Here is an 18,973-nt window from a genome sequence, read left to right as displayed (position 1 = left end):
TCAATTAGTAAGTTTACAAGATTGTTTTCACCCACAGATGCAATGGTTTGAATGAGTAGAAAGAAAAAGAGTAAAGGTCAGACCACTTACGGGGTTTGCTTTGAGTTTCGCACTTAACAACCAGCTGACACTCTCTCTGAATGGGTCGACCACGCTTGCACCACACAGCCGACGCCAAACGAGAAGCTAACAGAGCAAAGAGCGCGCGTAGCTACCTACGGTAAGACTCCTTGATCGTTCCATTGACTCACGATTAAACTTTTAAAGTCATAGATCTGAAATTCTATCACGCAGACGGAACACGCGACAATCCTCAGGGTGTGTGGCCACTTCGATGCTGTGGGACCACATTTCAACATTGTCTATCCCTAGCTACACTTCGAGCGCCATCGCGATGTCGGAGACGGCCCCAGCGCCTGAAGTAACCGCACCAACGTTCTTTCTATCTCGCCTTCTACGGTCATTCCAGCCCTAACATGTCCTCCCTCCAGCGACCCTGCCAAACCCGAGTACTGGGCTTACCAGGCCAATGGCCGCCACACCCAGCTTCGCATCCATCTACACGGCTGTTCCAAATCATACATTGAGGCAGCGGCACAAGACTACTTACGCACTACTAAGAACAAATCGCTCTCTGACCGAATCAACGACTTGGAGAAGTTTCGGACTTACTTCCGGAAATACGAGGCGTGTCTTCTTCAGCTGGACGGAGTGAGTGACAGGTGGAGAAAAGTGCAGGAGATGACGCTCGAGGTTGGAGACATCATTTGTCGGTTGGAGCAGTTGCTGTGTGAGGCAATGACGGGAATTCTGACTTTCCAGGCAACATACCTAGCGAAGGGATTTACCTATCAAAGAGAGTAGAGTAGTTTGGCAAATGGTGTATTCACGCAGCGCGAAGTCAAAAAAAAAACAAATTGAGCAAATCGTTACAGTGTCAGTGTCTAATGCAATGGTAAGTCACTGAAGATAGAGAATATGTCGAAGTAGGCTCTGTCTGAATACCGGCAGTTCCCTCTCTCTGATACCGGTGATATGGAAGCCTCGTAGAACCGCTGCGATGCAGGCAAGGACCCACAGCCCACAGCTATAGGTGTCGTTCTGGACGGCATGTAGTAAAAGTGGCTGTGCGGACCAGCCTTCTTCGGTAATGACGTGAAGCGGGTGACCCTGGCCGTTGGATGCGAGAACAAGCCTTCTAATTAAAAGCATAATTTCCTGAAGCATCGTCAATGTGTAGAGTAGCAGATTAGCTGTGAGGAATATAGACTTACGCCGATCTCACGTTTCCATGGAGCAAGTTCAGCAAAACTGTCGTATAGAAGAATTTGACCCGAAGTCACCAAAATGATGGCTAAAACCCAATGACCAGGGTGTGGTCGATGGATGGGGAGTAGCCAGATGTCTTTGCGCCAATATTCCAGATGTGAAGTACGTCGCCAAATTTCGGTAAGCGGGCAATTGTAACGTGCCATGTGGAGGTCAAATGTTGAAAAGATGGCGCAGCGTCGGCTATCCATTTCATGATATTCACCAGGGCGGGACCAGAGAAATTGAAAGAGCGCGGCAGTGCTGTTGATACACACATCGTTGAGGAGTGAACGAGGACTTTCGAAGCGTAGGATGTCTTCCTCGTCGAAAAGAAAGTGGTCCTTCTTGGCATTGGGTACTCTGCGCCGGTTGCGGTGAGTGGGTAGCGGCCCAAAGGTTTGGAAACGGAGCGCGTCAAGAATGGTGGTGTCCTCCATCAAATGGTTCTAAGAACGACATGTCATACAATGAAAAGAAGAAAGGGAGATGTTGTAACTTACAGGCGAATCCCAGATCAGCTCTATGGCCTCTTGCGTCAGATGTTGGGGTGCTGATTGATCCAGATTGCCGTCAAATGTTTCGTCGTCCTCATCTAACTCGGCATCAATGAGGTCAGCGAAAAGAACTTCCCCTGTGTCGCTAGGCATGTCGTAATGCTGAATGATGTCGAAATCATGGTAGGCAGGGTCGGCAACAGTAAGTTCGCCGACCCTCTCTGTGAGGGGCATTAGCCATGTCATTACAGGTCCACAGACGTTGGTGGCTGGAGAAGTAGGAGGAAGGCGATGTTTCAGCTCGGTCGCAGCTTGGACGTGACTTTCAAAGCGAAGACCTGAGGCAAGAATGTTGGTCCATCGGCTCTTGAGAGAGAGAAGATGAGCGCGCCGGCTCTCCAAAAGGACCGAAATGGTTTGGTCTGATACAAATAGAAACTCAATTGGCGCGTTGAAGATCGAACAGAATGACTCACTACAGGGTGAAAGAACAGCTGCCTCCAGGGCCAAGAGCTCCCGGCCGAACCAGCGACACAAGTTGTCGGCTTCCTGACCTAATCTACGACGTTCCTCCAAGCAATGATCCACCTTCAACATTGCTCTTATCCCAACTCGGACCTCGACTTCCTCAAGCCATCGAGGAAGCTCCTGTGGACTGCGCGTAATCCACACATCCTCTAAGAGTGAGGAGCTATTGCGCAAAGCATCGAGTTTATCAGGGAGGGCTTCAGGGAGTGGGAGTCCCCACTCGGGGCGGTAGATTGCTGCTAACTGTTCGCAATACGCATTGAACTTTCGAATGGCCTTGAGAAGGGCCGGCTTCCATTTGGCAATCGCGTCTCGAGTGCTCTGGTGAATCTTGGTTCCTATCATATGAAGTAAGCGGTCATAAGCAGAACAAATACAGGCTAAGCAAACCTATGGCTTGGTTACGACCACCAGCCGCTTGATCTAGTCTATCCCACTCAAAGAAACTTCCAATGGCTCGCTTGCGTATATTGATTTTGAGGTCGCGGGCCAGCACCAAAAGCCTAACAAAGTCGAGGTCGATGTTGTGGAGTTCTGGGTATGATTCTTCAATGTTCAGTGATGCGTATAGTTGTTGCACCTTATCCTTGAGCTGTTCTTGGGTTCTTAATAAACTTTCTAATGTCGACTTGGAGAATCGGTCGGCAAGGCGGGTGATCGCGTCATCGGTCGTGTCGATGGTTGACTGAAGCTTGAGAACACTGTCGAGTTCCTTTTTGAGACGCGCTGGGGCATCTGAACATTGAGAGTCAGAGAAGAAGGGAAGTGAAAGGTTGGGAAAGCTTACGAGCCCGAATCGAGAGTTGTGCTGCTTGCTGAAGCACCCACTGATCTCGCAATTCGTCCATTGGCACGCCACACTCACTCAACTTCTTCCTAGCTTCAAGGAGCTCAGCTTCAGTCGTTTTGAGCCGACGCCGAATCCAATCACCAAGGTCATCACGGAGGTCTTCACCGATTGACGCAGTCTGGCGGTCGAGCAGCCATATCCTTCGGCGTCGCTGTATACATTGTTAATAGGGGCAAGACGATACTTGAGATTGTGGACGACAAACTGCAGATACCCGTGTAACACCAATCATTTTCCGTAATCGAGACCAGAAGCGCTCTACGCCTTCACCATCGGAAAGGCCAGGTCCTTCACGGATGCGTGGGTTATATACGAGCTGGCAAGACCATTGGTGCACATAGGCGTGCATAGCGCTGGTACCAAAATCTAACCGATCAGTGATAGTCGCCGGGAGAATGTCGTACTGATGAAAATGAGAAAAAAAGTGTGTCATGAGGCGCTTTTACTCACCAAATTGAGGCTGCGATCAAGAACGCAACCCACATCATACAGAACGGTGACGGTGGCAGTTGAAGGGAGGAGGGAAAACAGATGCTCGATGAGGGAAACGGCGTACTTTTGTTGCTCGCCAGGGGTATCAATGTTAGCGAGAAAAAGGGGAACGTCATGACGACAGACAAGAGCCATCACGCCCCCATCATCGTAGTGATCCATGTTGGTTTTCATGGTGGATCCGCTTCCAGAATTGTGTCCCTCTTCGCAGTCATTCACCGCCTCATCAGGAACCTTCGCCGGCTTGCGAGCTTTGGGTGGTTTGCCCCGTGCTGTGGTGATACGTCTCCCAACACCGTCAACGTACTCCTTGGTGAGGAAGTACTCGGGACTGTAAAACTCGGGGCAGTCGCCTGCATCTTTCCTATGCCGTTGGCTAAAATTCCCATCGGTGGCGACTATGATATCTGCCCCTCTGAGATTCTCTTTTCAGCACGAATTGGATACAAAAGGCAGTCCACGTACGTGCGTCCAGATCGTCCAAACTTATCCAAGGTGAAGCAAGCAGGGCATCGTCGTTGGAGAGTCCTGTGACATTCCCTGAGGGGTGGAGCGGGAAGTGGCTCGCTTTCAAGGCTGAGAGATATGAGGGCCTCAGGATTGGATTGACCTGGCGTCGACAGGGGAGTATCAATGATGGTTTGCCCTGCGCGTGACGTGGGTGCCTCAGGATTGATTGCGAACGTGAGAGGGACTGGCTGTTTGCAGCCACGGGCAGTGGCATCGCCCGCCACGATGGCCCCTTCGAGTTGATGTTCAATGCGGACTTGCAAACTGTCGTACCATTGAACAGCGTGTCCGAACCCTCTACGGAAGGCGTCTTGAACAACTTCCCCCTGGTTTAGATCAATAGAACAATAGCTATAATGCAATGGTTGGAGACATACCTTAGAGTTGCAATGAATAAAGCCTCGTCGTCCGTAAAAGGTGTTCAGAGCATGGGCAAAGGCGTTGATCGCATCACAGGAGCGCTCAAAAAGAGCGTGATAAAGTTGTATGAGTGGGATGGAAACTGCCATGCGTGGCTGGGATGGTGACGTTGGGAAAAGGCCATGATTAACAAGGACTTCTACGAGGTCCTCACATTCACAGGCGACAATTTCAAATGTGTCGAAGTCTACAAGGATGAGGTGTAAGATCTCGTGGTTGATGAGAACAGTCAATACGTACGGTCAAAGAACAAACATAGAACCTTTCGGGTCTTCGTAGCACACAGGTCTGGGTGAAGGCAGGATGCGCGAATGTCGCCAGGAGGGGAGTATTTGATCCCTTTTGTTGTGGACAAAAATCGGACAAGCGGAGCGATAAGGCGGGGTGTGAGGGCCTTCCACTGTTCATAGAGAAGATTAGCTGCGGCATCAGGACCAGTGCGACGGATTTTGGCGGAAATGGGGGTCCTTGGTGGGGAGGGGGGCGGTTGAGGGATGTTTGTGGGTTCCTCCACGTCCATCCAGCCATCTGGCAGTGGCGAGGAACCTTGGGCTTCTTCAATCTCAGCGAGAGCATCCCCCTCGCCTCCCCCCTCACCCTCTTCCCAAACCATATGCTCTTCTGGAAGTACTGCCTGAAGCTGAGCCAATTTCGCTTTAAGGCGACGAATCTTATCCTCTTGGCCGAGATACGTGACATAGGTCGAAGCTTTCCGGCTATCCCGCCTCTTGCTGGGACTGCGGAAAGCTTGCCCAAATCCCTTCGTGGCGCGCTGTTGGGCGCGTGCTTTGCTGAGCAACATCGAGATGAAACAACGAGGAGACAAGAAAAAAAGTGTATTGCTGGCACGTGGTACATGTTAGGTGTAAGCGTAAAGAATGGCGAAGTCCTACAGGATAGAGCGCAAGCGCGCAATGTGCTCTCTGGTGCGAGGCGCGACACGCTTGAGCACATCTGATACGGATCTTGATCTGATGAGGGATATAAATAGCTGACACTGCCATCAGTGTTCAGGAAGACCCCCCTCTCAGGCCAATTACCCCCAGACAAAGATTCGGCCTTCAAGGGCCCAGAAGCACGTAGAGGTGCTAGGCCTAAGGTGATCATTGGACCACATCGGATGAACCTTCAATGCATCAAGAGTTGTATTATTGAGACAGATACTAGACACTCTCACCATGCATAACGCCGGTTCCCAAGTTTTTCTACGCAGTGAAATTTATACCGCTCAGCACTCAGTAACCTCAGTATGAGGTTCGCAGGGGGCGAATATGAGATGTGGATTATGGGGAAGTCAGTGCCGAGAACGCGGGAGAGATGCCTGAGAAATGATGAGGGACCAGATGGGCATAGGTGTCCTGAGAGACGTCACTGCATATTGGATTTGGGGTGTAGGAACGCGGAGACTACCTTGACTTTCTCCAGTTGTCTCCAGCAGCGTGGGGACGTGGCGACCATTTTTTCAAGTAAACTATCTGAATGTATTTAAGGCAAATCGATCAATCGATAAGTGCAGGCTCAGCAAGAGTTGGACACCTGTGCATTCAGGGGTCGAGGTGACAGAGGGTCCATATGACCCGAGGAGAACCTAAAATGAATGGCGCCCAACACATTTGCCCAAAACAGAGTCCATTACCAATGATAAGCAGTGATAAGCGCTAGACGGAGGGAATAACTTACGTTGAGCATAACATGTGTCAGATCTTGGTCAGATCAGGGATGAGCGCTGAGCGCTGAGTACTGAGTCCCGGCTGGAAGCCTCATGGCCAACTCATGGCACAAGCAAAGTAAGATGAAACTTGGTCGTCTATCCACAGAAGCCTGAGGCTCCTTGAAAATGGCACGGCTGATACACGGCGCTTTCATCCTACTGTAGTAGGTCTACCTAGATTCCTATCTTGGTCGGGTCAATGATACGCCCATACTATAGGCGCCTGACAAACCTTTTCTGTGTCATTCAAAACTTGGAAGATGTTGAAAAGTAAACTGTTCGATCATATTTTCCGTGACGTCACTCCGTGCTCAAAGAGTTCACATAAGAAGCGCTCGTTCATGATCGAGGGGTGTCCATAAACACGGGGAAGTTGCCGGGGTCCGATTTGCGTGCAAACAGCATGGAGGCAGGCGACGCGTTCATAAATACGAAACGGGCTTTGAAAGCTCTTTGGGCTCAAGTTGTACTGTGTCAAGATTCCTGGTCTCACTCTGCTTTCTGCGCCATCTCCCCAGCAATCTAACACATCCGAACAGTTTCCATGGCCAGTGTAGAGTTCGTGTGATCGTATTTTCGATTCCTCAGGCCTCGATCTTGATATATATTTTCACCACCGCAGGACAACAGCGGCTCGCAATGTCATCATCTTTGGGGAGACCGGGGTGGGGAAAAGCTCCATCGTTAACATGCTTCCCGGTGGAGATGAGGCTGCAGTCAACGGCGATGCCAAGGGAGTGACTTTTCGACATGAACGCTACGTGAAGGATATCGGGGGCTGCCTCCTTAACATTTTCGATACAGTCGGACTCAATGAGGGAGCTGCAGGAACGGTGTCCGCTCCTAAAGCAATCGAAGGACTTTATCGGCTGATGCGTGGGCTAGACAATGGAGTCAGCCTTCTCGTATACGTTGTGCGAGGCCCGCGTCTCAAGAACTCCGCCCGAAAGAACTACGAGATGTTCTACGAGATTTTTTGCGAGAAGAAGGTCCCAATTGTCCTCGTTATTACTGGTTTAGAGAATGAGGATGATATGGACGGGTGGTGGAAGAGAAACGAGGCGGCATTTTGTGAAGAGGGGATGAGGTTTTCCGGTACCGCTTGCATCACTGCGACTAAGGGCAAGCGCGACTCGTTCGAGGAAGAATTCGAGGACTCGAGGGTAAAGGTCGAGAAGTTGATTTTGAATCATTGTACTGAGATGCCCTGGCTACCACCCGCGGGCAAGGGGGCATCTTGGTTTGGCAGGTTTGTGGTGAAAAATCGCAACGTGCTTGCCAAAATCTTCCACCTCAAAGTTCAAGTTTTCGCAACATCAATTTATCAAGCATTGAGGTCATGCGGGATTGACGATGCGCAGGCCAGGGAACTGGCTAACAAAATCTACCTCGGCTGGGTATTCTCCCGTGACACCACTACCTAACGACGTTTCAATGACCTCCTTTCCCTTCCTTGCTACGTATTCACACCACATTCTACCGTTTAACAGGCTTCATGTATTCTGTATTATACTTGTATTGTGCACACACTCGTCATGCTCCACTCAGCCTTTACTTCGTAGTCATTAGCTAGTAAATTGTACGCCGCGTAATGTCGTCACGTCGCATTGCGTCGTCAGTCATCCGTTGGCGCTTGTCGTTCGTGGGTGGGTGCGATGAACATGGGTGAAAGACACATACTGCGGTGAACGGCGCCAGGACCTGACTTGTCGTATTCCTGTTTGGAGCATCATATGCTCTGGAACGTGCTATGAGAGGCTAGAATCGACCCTCCAATCCAGACGGATATCTTGCGTTCGGGGGGTCGTCGTTGTCATTGTCCGTGGTGGGGGTCGTCGTTATCCGTAGGTGCTCGTTATTCGTGGGAGGTCGTCGGTGGTGCGGGTCGTCGTTGTCCCTAGGTGGAGTGGGCGCTCGTCGTCGTCCGTTGAAGGGGGCCGACGGCGATGGGGTGGGGTACTTACCTTTTTGGGCTGTTGATCGAAAGGGCCTAGCGCCGTCGACTCTCGTTTAGTGTCCTGTGTGCACCGTGGTTCGTGGTCTGCAAACGAGGTGTTAGCGAAGGGGGGCGGCGGTAACGGGGTCATGGGGCACTCACCGTTGGGGTGTTTCCGAGTTTCCGATTCCCAGCGCTCATAGCATGTACGCGACATGGGCGCTGTCACTCGTTTGATGTCCTGGGCGCACCGTGGTACCTGGGATGGATGCGGCATGTCAGCGAACGGGGCAATGACGACTGGGTCATGGGCACACTCACCAGTTAGATGACTATAAGATTAAACAACCAGCAGCGGCGGACCTGGGTGCTACAAGTCACACAATGCGGCAGCCTGGAATGGCAGGCACCGATATGCCAACTCTAACACCTCGTCCATTTGGCTCCGAAGAACCCAGAAGAGAGGCGATGTGCGAAAGGTACCTTCTGGATATGGAGGGTGGAAAACAAACAGTACATAAACAAAACAAAGAGCTTCACCGGACTTTGCCGTTGGTCCTTGTTGGAAGTGACATCAACACGTGCGCAGTACGTATAAGTATTCCCAGTCATGCCTTGAAGTAATCCTCCGTTCTCTTCCTTAACGAGCTGGTCTTCATTTTCCAATGGTGAATATCTCTCTCCTTATCAGGGTTATTCCTTTACTCAATGTTGATTATTCGTCAAGGACACATCCACCTCTATTACCCGGCCAGCACGCAACGTAATACTGGTTGGTGAAGCTGGCAGTGGGAAAACGTCGATCATCAACATGATTGCTGGCAGTACCGTTGCACCGATCTCAGAAGTCAGTGGAACACGCTCTTGCGCGGCCTATCCAATGGAAATCGGCGGATTGGACTACGACATCTACGACACCCCTGGCGTTGCAGGACTTCGCCCTGATCCTGTCACCAAGCTCGTTGATAGCTTGCGGGACGGTGTGAGTTTACTGGTCTTTTGCCTACGGGGAAGAATCACGGAAGACGCCGTTGCTATCTATCAGCATGTTTCGCAGAGGCTAAAGGGGGTTCCGGTGGTTATCGTAATTACAGGCCTTGAGCACGAGGATCCCATGGAGTCCTGGTGGACGAAAAACGAGGCGATCTTTGATGGGTATCGCATGTCATTCAATGGCCATGCTTGCGTGACGACAGTGCGAGGCAAAGGGTCCATATTTGCTAGCCAGTACGAAGAGTCGGCGGTCGCTGTGAGAGACCTGATAACCAAACACTGCTTGAAAGACGGACAGAGAGCGGTAAGTTCTTACATTGTTCTTGCTTTCCTCATGTCAACATTGTCCCAAGGAGTCGCAGAGGTACCAGGAAACCGCTGCTATCGCAACTCATCCCATCCACCGTTGGCTCCACCGTTGGCACTACCATTGGCTCTACCGTTGGCGTTACATCGTTCTCCTCGCCGCTGTCTGTATTTTTATTATCGTTGTCGTTGTGGCCGTCGAAGCTTCCCGCTAGCGTGGTGGTGTGTGGTGGTAATTAACGTTATATGTCAGGCTAGTTAGTTGTCGCAACTTTGTTCCTACAGCCAGAAGGGCCAGTTCAATTCCACACACATCGATATGGCTCAATCCGTAACCTTCCTATTAAGTTACTGCTATGTACGTGATATATATACACACCAAATCGAGGTGTACATCGAATCTACGCGTTCGTCGTCGGCTACACAAGCATCGTGCTGGGGCATGACTGGGCTTGTCTGCGTCAATCAAACAGAAGACGTTATTAAAACGAGTAAGTAGTAACTGACATGCTCCAAACAACCGTACTCACGCGACCAACACGCGACGTGAAGAAGCCTCATTTGAAGATGGCGCAAATTCAAACTCTGGTACCGCAGAACAGTGTAATCTATACCAGGGGAGATATAATATATATGGACACCAAAGTCAACAATATGATACGCCCATATAGGCGCCTGACGAATCTTTTCTGCGTCAGTCAAAGCCTGAGAAAGTATTGACAAATCGAGCAGTAACTCTGCAGTTCGATCATATTTTCCCTTCACTACATGGACAAAGAGTTAAAAAGCGCTCGAAGGGTTCATAATCAAGGGCGTCCCTAAACACGGAGAAGCTGCCGGGGTCCGATTTGCCTAGGAAGAACAAGTGCAATCAGCATGGACAGCACGCGATGCGTTCATACATATGAAACAGGCTTTAAAAGCTTGTTAGGTTGTGTCAAGATTCCTCGTCTCACTCCTGCTTTCTGCGTCATTTCCCCAGGAATCCTAACACATCCGAACAGTTTCCATGACCAGTGTAAAGTTCGTGGGATCCCATTTTCGATTCCTCAGGCCTCGATCTTGATATATATTTTTCACGACCGCAGGAAAACAGCGGCTGGCAATGTCATCATCTTTGGCGAGACCGGAGTGGGGAAAAGCTCCATTATTAACATGCTTCCCGGTGGACGTGTTGCTGCGGTCAACGGCGATGCCAAGGGCGTGACTTTTCGACATGAACGCTACGTGAAGGATATCGGGGGCTGCCGCCTTGACATTTTCGATACAGTCGGACTCAATGAGGGGGCCGCGGGAACGGTGTCCGCCCCTCAAGCAATCGAAGGACTTTATCGGCTGATGCGTGGACTAGACGATGGGGTCAGCCTTCTCGTATACGTTGTGCGAGGCCCACGTCTCAAGAATTCCGCCCGAAAGAACTACGAGATGTTCTACGAGATTTTTTGCGAGAAGAAGGTCCCAATTGTCCTCGTTATTACTGGTTTAGAGCATGAGGATGATATGGATGAGTGGTGGAAGAGGAACGAGGCGGCATTTTCTGAAGAGGGGATGAGGTTTTGTGGTGCCGCTTGCATCACTGCGACTAAGGGCAAGCGCAACCTGCTCGCGAAGGAATTCGAGGAGTCAAGGGAAAAGGTTGAGAAGCTGATTTTGGATCATTGTCCTGAGACGCCTTGGCTACCACCCACGGGCGGGGGGGCATCTTGGCATCGCAGGTTTCTATTGAATAATGTCAACAGGCTTGCCAAACCTTTCCACTTCAAGGCTAAAGTTTTCGCAAAATCGATTTATCAAGCATTGAGGTCTTATGGCGAGATGGACGATGAGGAGGCCAGGAATTTGGCTAACAGAATCTACCTCGATTCTCGCGCCTGAAGTTATGAATTGCAGTGGCCCTATCTAACGACGTTTCAATAACCTCCTATCACCAGAGGCTTCAGCAAGACAACAATAGGCTAGATGGGCTAGGAGCTCTATAAATCACTAGAGACTCCTAGATGCTATTACTAAAACCTGTTTCTTAGTAACTGTTACTTTTCCTACTCCAGTCGTACTCCAGAAGTATATGCAATACTAGTATTTATTACCCATGAAACTTCTATGCACTTGACAATGATTTGGTTATAATGCAAATTACATGGATACATAGTAGATAACAACAGGAAATCCAACAGGTCCTCCTGTACACCTGTCACACACAAAATATTATTATCATACTGAAGTTTCTATGCCACCACAACCTTTTCCCAATAATTTCAATATTGCTGTGCCTGCATTCCACCATTGTCTCCCCCTATTGAAGTTGGCGGTAAAATTGAACAAAAATTAAAGTAAAAATTGGTCGAAAATTGGCCGAAAATCCTTACCGTGATATCATAAGTCTTTGGTTCAATTTTTATTTTTTTCCATAGTCAATTATCCACTGCCTGTCTCTTCCCTGATTTGTATGATCGGTCAAGTAACAAGTTGAAACGTTCAACACATCCACCTCAATCTCAACTTCATTGCCACTGCGGGCTTAACCTCTTCCCCAACCTTGTCGCCACTGTTGAAAAGAACTTCACTCTTTTATTCAGATGCAAGACCATTCAATACCATATATAAGGGTGAGCAGGCCCAGGCTAAGGAAAAGTCTATTCAAAATTTGGTAATATCAGAAGCAACCATACAAAGACTCATATATGTTTCAATCTTGTATCAGCTTTTCGACTGGACTGTGATGCGTTTGATGAGACCCGTCCCCAGTCTCTCGATCTCACCAAGAATTGCTTCCTCGTTTAGCGTAACCAAACCTTTCTCCTTCGCTTTATCGCTTTCCTGTATCATGTAATGTAAGTTTCGCGTTCGTAACCACATAAGGAAAACATACCTTTGCAAATGGAATGCTTGAAAACCCGCCGAGAACTCTAAACGGTCTGGGTTGCCTCAAGGTAGGGTCCCAGACGCCTCCGAATCGATCACCGCCGTATGGGTCAAAGAATATTTTGAAAGTGTCCGCATAGATTCGCTATGAAACACTACTCAACGAGAAGAACGTCGGGAGAGGGAAAAGACATACCTGCAGGTCTGAGAACAGGAACCGAGCTGGGTCAAAGCCGGGCAAGACGTCGGCGTTGACTTCCCATTGCTGCTGATTAGCGTATTTCCCTTGTTTACTGAGGAAGCTATGATCGGCAGCGACGTTGTGGTGATACCGTGCCAGCGCCATGGGATCTAACTGGACGATGAAATCATAATCATCTGTAGGGTGAATGAACATTGACTATGAAAAATCGTCAGCCAACGAAGCGGGATACCTTCAAAAGAGTTCGCACCTGGACATTCAATTGACCCTGTTCCAACCCTTGCAAGTAGTCCCAGGTTGCCTTCGCCAAAGCTCGGACTCGGAAAGCAACCACCATGTCGGGCCCATGGGACGTCCACATCCGCCCATCGCTGTCAACCTCCGTTGATATCGACCACACACCCTCAGTTGGGCCTTTAGCTGTGGGCTTGGATGATTCCGGCGACTTGGGCCCGTACAAATGAACGAACAAGCCATCTTCCCATTTCCACTCAGCTAGGAACTGGACAACAGTTGCAAAGCCACGTTCTTTACTACTCGGGACCAGATGCGACGCAGCTTGCTCAGCGTCAGCATCGATCGCGAGCTTGCGTCCGTCCCCGACGAAGAAGTGTGCACAGATGATCTCAACAGCTTCCTCGGTGATGTGGCCTTGTAGCAGCCAGTGCGATGCGAGCCATCTCTTGACAAGACGAACGGTACCGGAGAACGCTGTAAACCTATGGCAAAGAGCTGCAATGGCTCGATGATGGTGGGGAGCGTGAATGAAGCGTCTGATGTACAGCTCCTTGGCCAGAAGACCCTCAGAATAGTCTTTCCCCTTCTTCACCTCTTTCGTCGTCGCGATATGCGGCATGACTTTTTGCTTGTCATCGATGATGCGATCGAGAAGCGTTGCTTCCCGGTCGTGCCATATCCGCGCAGAAAAGGCCCAGCCTTCCGAAGTAACGATCTCCAGGTACGCTTTATCGATAATATCGGACTCCTGCATGCCAGCACCAATCACTACGTTCGCCTTCAGGCCAGACACGGATTCCATCAGGACCGACGCGAGCCGCTCGAAGAACGCAAGCTTGATCTTTTGAATTGCTCGGAGGTCGTCAGGCCACTTGGATGACTTCTCGAATTCGAGAACGATATCGATGGGAGTGAGATAGCGAGTATAGGGTGGCATTGACGTTGCCAAGGATGCTGGTAGGGGGACAGGACTGAAAACGCTGGTATACCGCAAAAGTTCTGACGTGGGGCTGACAGTGGAGAGGGTTAATGGGAGCTCGTCATCCAAGGCCTTGATCGCCTTCACCAAGTTGTCAAACGCCGTCATAGCGCCTTTGAAACCGGTTGAAACACCCGAAGCAAGGTACTTGCTTGAAATGGATTCGGGGAGTCGGAGAACTGAGTCAAAAGAGGACTGCCAGCTTTGAACCGCGTCTTCCTCGAGGCCAAAATGGCGCTTAAGAATGTGTTGAACAATCATTGCTGGGACGTGAGCGCGTTCGTCGGCTGTTTTGACCTCCCAAACAACACTTTCAATTATCCTCCCGTCCTTGAATCGACGAAGCTCGGACTTGCCTCCCCAGAGCTCCCGGAAGTCGTTGAGGGCAACCTGGTCTTCGTCGTCAGCTGCAGGACCGTGATCAACGAGGCGGAATGCGTTTTGAGGATCAAGGACAAGACCGATGACGATAACATCGGGTACCAAGGGGTGGGCTTGAGATACTGATCGCGCTGCAGGGGAAGGGTGAAGGATTGCGGCAGCTTGGACGCGATCTCCGAGACCTCGACTGACCAAAGAGCCAAGTGATGACATCAGAGCCGTAGAAGTCGATCCCGAGTCGAGCGTAGTTTGGATAGACGAAGAGCGAGGCTTAGCAGACGAAAGATCGACGCTGTATGTGTGTCCTCGTTCAGCCTAGTCATACATGAATATATGCAAATAGATTAACATACCGAAGAACAACATCAAATCTGGTTGACAAATCGCGATTGTCCTTGAGGAAAACTTCTGTGAAAGGATCTCCCGTTATCGTCGTCTCATTCAAGATCTCCAGAGTTTTGGATGCTTCGTATTGAAGCTGGGTCATCGTCAGCTATATATAACCTCAGGACTCGAGTCCGCTCACCAGTTTGACGGAGCCCAGCGGTACTCCAGAAAGCAAGTTAACGAATGAGCCCGAGTCGACCAGCACAGCTTCATGGCCTTCGTACTCCTCTGGTGGGAACTGAGCATCTGGTTAGATTAGGGTTGGGTCACAGTATTGTGAACGTACCCGATGCCCATCTTTGGCCTTTACGAAGAGAGGTGATTTGCCGAAGGGATGTTTGGCTGTGGTGAATTGTGAGAGGGCGCCCGCCAATAGCTTCAAGCAACATACCTAGGCAGTCCAACGCAGCCTTGAACAACTGGTAGGAACTTAAACCCTTCCCCAACGGTCTTCTCTTCGTGTATTTTGAGTCTGAAGCGCGCGGTTCTTCCCCTTTCATAAGCAACGCTAAGAGGCCCACCCAGAAAGGGCCAGAACCCTCGAACCCTCGAACACAGAACCTTGAACCCTCGCTGAAACCGCGTTGGTTGGCCCATATTCGAAGCAACGTTAACGCGTCTGCGAAAGCCGGGCTTTCCTCCTTCAACGAGTAAGTGGTCAGCAGATGCGATTTTGGTGTAAATGAGCGGAGAAGGGCGTTGTTGTACAGGGGTGTTGGTGGCTTGGCATCTTCGTTTGCGCTTATGCGGATATTTGAGTGCGAGGGGGATAGCCGGTGGAGGGGAATTGGAGATGAGGGCGATAGAACGGGGATGATGTTTACTTGAGCATTGAGCTTTGTGAAATCAGTATGGGGACCGTCTGCAAGTCCTGTGAGCAAAGCGCCTCGCGATCAAGAGCTAGTGACATACCGGATTTTGGAATGAGGACCAACTTCGTCAGACGTACATCCTCAAGCAAAGATTCATAGTAAACCTCCACATTGAAGCCTGACTTGGGGTTCTGGATCGCTGCGGCAATTGTTGCGAGATAGAATGATCGCTTGTGGAAGAATCGCCCATTAAGATAGTCCTTTTCTTGGAAAAGACTCTAGAAAAAAAAGTCGTGAGTTTTGATCGCAACTGAGAGAACATGCTCACGTTCGGCATCTCCACCGCAAGGTCGACACCAAACTTCAATCCATCCTTTAGTTTAACGCTGACTTTATTCGCCCAACTCCCAGCTAGTGTGATATCGCTTGGGCTGTCGAACGCGACCTTCCAGTTTGTGTCCTCTGTGGGCAGAGGTAGCGAGTAAGGCACTGCAACACCTTTCTTTAAAAGCTTTCGTGCTGCTTCAAGGGGATGCTGGGGCGAGACCGAGGGTATTCCCATTAAGAATGTGTGAAGAGAGAGAAGGATGCGATCCAGCGGGGGTATTCTGGACGCTTTGGGGCGAATATTGGGCAATAATGCGTCGATCTGAGTCGAGTCAGACGACCGACAGTAAGCAGGGATATCGAAGAAGGACTTACCTGCAGTTTGAAAGAGCCGGACCTAAACAAATCCGCTGCGTCTTTTATCGCTCGTAACTCCTCGCCAGTTGGTGGTTTCTTTGGTTTGGTACCTGGGCGATGCTCCTCCCCAACGTCCGCCTGGCCTCCCGTAACCCCTCCCCACTCTGCCTCGGCATCGTCTTCTATCATGTCCCCGTAATCTGAAAGCCCATCTTCTGCGCCCGAGTTCCCGCCATGTTCTTCGACGTCTAAGGCAGTTTCATCGTCGGGCTCCTCCTCGACTTTCCGCGTCTTGTAAGTCACATTTCAGTTCAACTGCGGCAAAAATATGCAATAAAGATGCACCTTTCGAGACGCCAATTGGTTTTCCCTCTTTCTCTTGAGATTCTGCGTCATTCCCTGTACGGTAGGAGGTAGTGGGGCACTCTTATCGAGTGTTGAAGTCAAGCAAAAAATGGCACAGCCACCGATCAAGTCTGATGTATTCTAAGGGGTCAAGCGTACCTCCGCTGGTCCTCGATACAAGTAGATAACGGAGTAAGACATTACGCGTAATATATGGTACAGAATAAGATACCCAGCACAAGAGGAGAAAATCCCATGAGGGGACAAGATTTACATGGTCGTCTAGTAAAAAATCTAATGTTCAGGTTTGCTCTCTTCCAATAAAGTCTTGACATAATCCCCCCTCGGCGTGATCGAAAAATCAAAAGGAAGTGGGTGACTACAATCCGCATTTTTTATTTCCATTTCCTGGGCCAAACGACCATAGAGCACGTACCAAATCAAACCTGAGGAAAAGGCTGGAGTGGTCTTGATCGGGCTGCCCGTTCTCTCAACTCCGGGACCAATGTGAAAGACGCTAAGCATGCACGCAACGGAGAGCCAGACTTGGGCTTCGGCCATATAGCGTCCAGGACAAATCCGGCGTCCGTATCCAAATGCCGAGGAGAGGGGGTCCATGGGAGAGAATTGTTGTCCGTCGATGCCTGTGTCCATGAAACGATCAGGATTGAAGCGCATTGGTTCAGGAAATGTTTTTGGGTCATGAAGAATTGCCCTGAGTCACCGGTCAAATTATTTGTACAAGACTTGGTATAGGATGTGCCTACCATGTATTTCCGACTACCAATGTGCCCGAAGGAATAAAATATCCATTGTACTCGTCATCTTGGGTGACCATGTGAGGAAGGCCTGAAAATCCCCAGATGAGATTCAACAGTACATATAAACGGAGACGAACCGAGCGGAGCAACCGGACTCCACCTGGAGAAGGCATAAGCCGGACACAAAGGATGATAGAGAAAAAATACATGCCTTAAAACTTCCTTGACAATGGCAGTGATATAGGGCAAAAAAGGTCGGTCGTTGAAGTCTGGAAGTCGTTGCTGACCAACAACGCTATCGATTTCGCGTTGTCCTTTAACCTGCACTTCAGGGTGGGTGACAATAGCCAGAATAAAAGAGGAAAGCATGGAGACGGTCTAGACGGAAGACATTGGTCAGCCAAGGGCTTCAAGAACGCAGGAGTTTTAGGCCGCACGCTTTCCGCTCCAGCTGAGAAGGTGACTTCAACGAAAACGGTCAAATAACGACAACACCGACGTTACCTGCGTATGCGAGCCCCGCACACCCTTTGAGAATCTCAAGCCGGCTCTCTGAGTTTTGTTGAGTCTCCAACTCAGAGATCATTTTCGTCACAAACGACGGAGTGGCCTTGCCTGTTTTCTAGTGGTATTATCAGGCGCGGGAATTACATGAGCTGATTACGAGGTGGAGATATACCAAAGCAGTCTGGACAGCAGCGTATGGCGCATCCTTCATTTCCATCACAGCTTCCCGCCACTCACGGGCCTTTCGTTGGAAACCCGCCCCCGGAACCCATTCGCTGCAGGGCAGAAATATGTAAGTTGTCCGGATATATTTGATAATGCACGCCACGCACGGAATGTACCTCACTGATCGAAAAAAAGCTTTAGTAACACCCTCCAGCTAGAAGAATGAATCGCACGAATGGGAATGATGTCAACAAGGAATTCGCCCGGGTTCGCCGCCTTTGACATTCCTTCAAGGGCCTTTTCCGCGATCGTTATGTAACGGTCGTTTTCCGGAGCGACGGTTATACCATAGACGACGCCCATAATAAAAGCAGCAGAATTACTATGTATTGGTTAGAGATACCTTCTCGTAAGGACGCATAGCAGGTTCACTCACTGACGTAGATGATTTATAAGGTTTTGTGGTGAATTGAGGAGTCGCCGAAGAAGTGCGTGGACTTCACGTCTTTGGACCGGCCAGTGAGTGTGAGCAACGGATTGTTGGAAATGTTGGTGGAACATTTTGCGGTGAGTTCTCCAGCGGTCCCCTGAAGAGAAAAATCCGGCGGATGAGATTGCGATTCCAAGAGTGCCCAGTGTTGATCTACGAACCGTAACGCATATGACCAAAGCTCCAATCCCAACCCATCCTGATCATCGTCAGCAAACATTTGATAGAGCACGTTGGACTCACAGATTAACCATTTGAGACTCAGCGCGGTCGGAGTAGTTTGAAGAGCGTTTCTCGAAGAGGTCGTTCGCCGTTTTGAAGGAGTTCACGAAGAGTACATTCTTTCCAAGTACGGTGAGGAAAACAAGATCACCTAGACACGTAGATACTTCATTGGTGCAAGGGAGGTTTATGGGGGGCGGTACCGTATTTATGTGCAAGGCGGAGGTATGCTTGGCTCTCGTTCTCGCGGACGAAGTCAAACAGGTTTCCTAGCACCGGAAGAGGTTTTGGACCAGGAGGGTACGGAAGACCACGGGGATTGGCCTTTCTCTGTGCCTTCCGCCTCCGTACGATGGAGAAAAGGAAGAGGAAGAGAGAGAAAGCGAGC

At 49.9% G+C, this 18,973-nt stretch overlaps 6 protein-coding genes and 1 pseudogene across 7 annotated transcripts; 3 read left to right on the top strand and 4 right to left on the bottom strand.

Moving 5' to 3' along the window:
- Positions 1-7,005: 7,005 nt before the first annotated feature.
- LACBIDRAFT_329005 (uncharacterized protein) lies at positions 7,006-7,740 on the top strand (the record flags this gene model as incomplete). The annotated part of the gene is made up of 1 exon (XM_001883142.1): positions 7,006-7,740. The coding sequence occupies one exon, from the start codon at positions 7,006-7,008 to the stop codon at positions 7,738-7,740; it is 735 nt and encodes a 244-aa protein (XP_001883177.1).
- Positions 7,741-7,931: 191 nt separating this feature from the next.
- LACBIDRAFT_251323 lies at positions 7,932-8,120 on the bottom strand (annotated as a pseudogene; the record flags this gene model as incomplete). Its single annotated transcript has 1 exon — positions 7,932-8,120. A coding segment is annotated over one exon (189 nt), but the record flags the coding sequence as incomplete, so codon positions are not given.
- Positions 8,121-8,154: 34 nt separating this feature from the next.
- LACBIDRAFT_300426 (uncharacterized protein) lies at positions 8,155-8,529 on the bottom strand (the record flags this gene model as incomplete). The annotated part of the gene is made up of 2 exons (XM_001883023.1): positions 8,155-8,357; positions 8,415-8,529. 2 exons carry the CDS (start codon positions 8,527-8,529, stop codon positions 8,155-8,157), a joined length of 318 nt encoding a protein of 105 aa, XP_001883058.1.
- A 107-nt stretch (positions 8,530-8,636) lies between these two features.
- Positions 8,637-9,882, top strand: LACBIDRAFT_294700 (uncharacterized protein; the record flags this gene model as incomplete). Its single annotated transcript, XM_001883141.1, has 3 exons — positions 8,637-8,840; positions 8,980-9,549; positions 9,599-9,882. 3 exons carry the CDS (start codon positions 8,637-8,639, stop codon positions 9,764-9,766), a joined length of 942 nt encoding a protein of 313 aa, XP_001883176.1. The 3' UTR covers positions 9,767-9,882.
- A 545-nt stretch (positions 9,883-10,427) lies between these two features.
- Positions 10,428-11,426, top strand: LACBIDRAFT_329003 (uncharacterized protein; the record flags this gene model as incomplete). Its single annotated transcript, XM_001883140.1, has 1 exon — positions 10,428-11,426. One exon carries the CDS (start codon positions 10,428-10,430, stop codon positions 11,424-11,426), a length of 999 nt encoding a protein of 332 aa, XP_001883175.1.
- Positions 11,427-12,248: 822 nt separating this feature from the next.
- LACBIDRAFT_300423 (uncharacterized protein) lies at positions 12,249-16,491 on the bottom strand (the record flags this gene model as incomplete). The annotated part of the gene is made up of 12 exons (XM_001883022.1): positions 12,249-12,368; positions 12,421-12,558; positions 12,610-12,813; positions 12,866-14,504; positions 14,566-14,690; positions 14,739-14,837; positions 14,886-14,941; positions 14,991-15,461; positions 15,512-15,689; positions 15,740-16,060; positions 16,114-16,386; positions 16,441-16,491. 12 exons carry the CDS (start codon positions 16,489-16,491, stop codon positions 12,249-12,251), a joined length of 3,675 nt encoding a protein of 1,224 aa, XP_001883057.1.
- A 243-nt stretch (positions 16,492-16,734) lies between these two features.
- Positions 16,735-18,731, bottom strand: LACBIDRAFT_236602 (uncharacterized protein; the record flags this gene model as incomplete). Its single annotated transcript, XM_001883021.1, has 10 exons — positions 16,735-16,819; positions 16,877-17,155; positions 17,208-17,289; positions 17,339-17,579; positions 17,692-17,811; positions 17,866-17,983; positions 18,041-18,053; positions 18,107-18,255; positions 18,310-18,516; positions 18,625-18,731. Coding segments are annotated over 10 exons (1,401 nt in total), but the record flags the coding sequence as incomplete, so codon positions are not given.
- Positions 18,732-18,973: the final 242 nt, after the last annotated feature.

This window comes from Laccaria bicolor, genomic scaffold (assembly GCF_000143565.1).
Source record: "Laccaria bicolor S238N-H82 LACBIscaffold_19 genomic scaffold, whole genome shotgun sequence".
Lineage (NCBI taxonomy): Eukaryota > Fungi > Basidiomycota > Agaricomycetes > Agaricales > Hydnangiaceae > Laccaria > Laccaria bicolor.
Note: the sequence above shows the minus strand (reverse complement) of the source record. Positions and strands in the feature narration are given on the sequence as shown.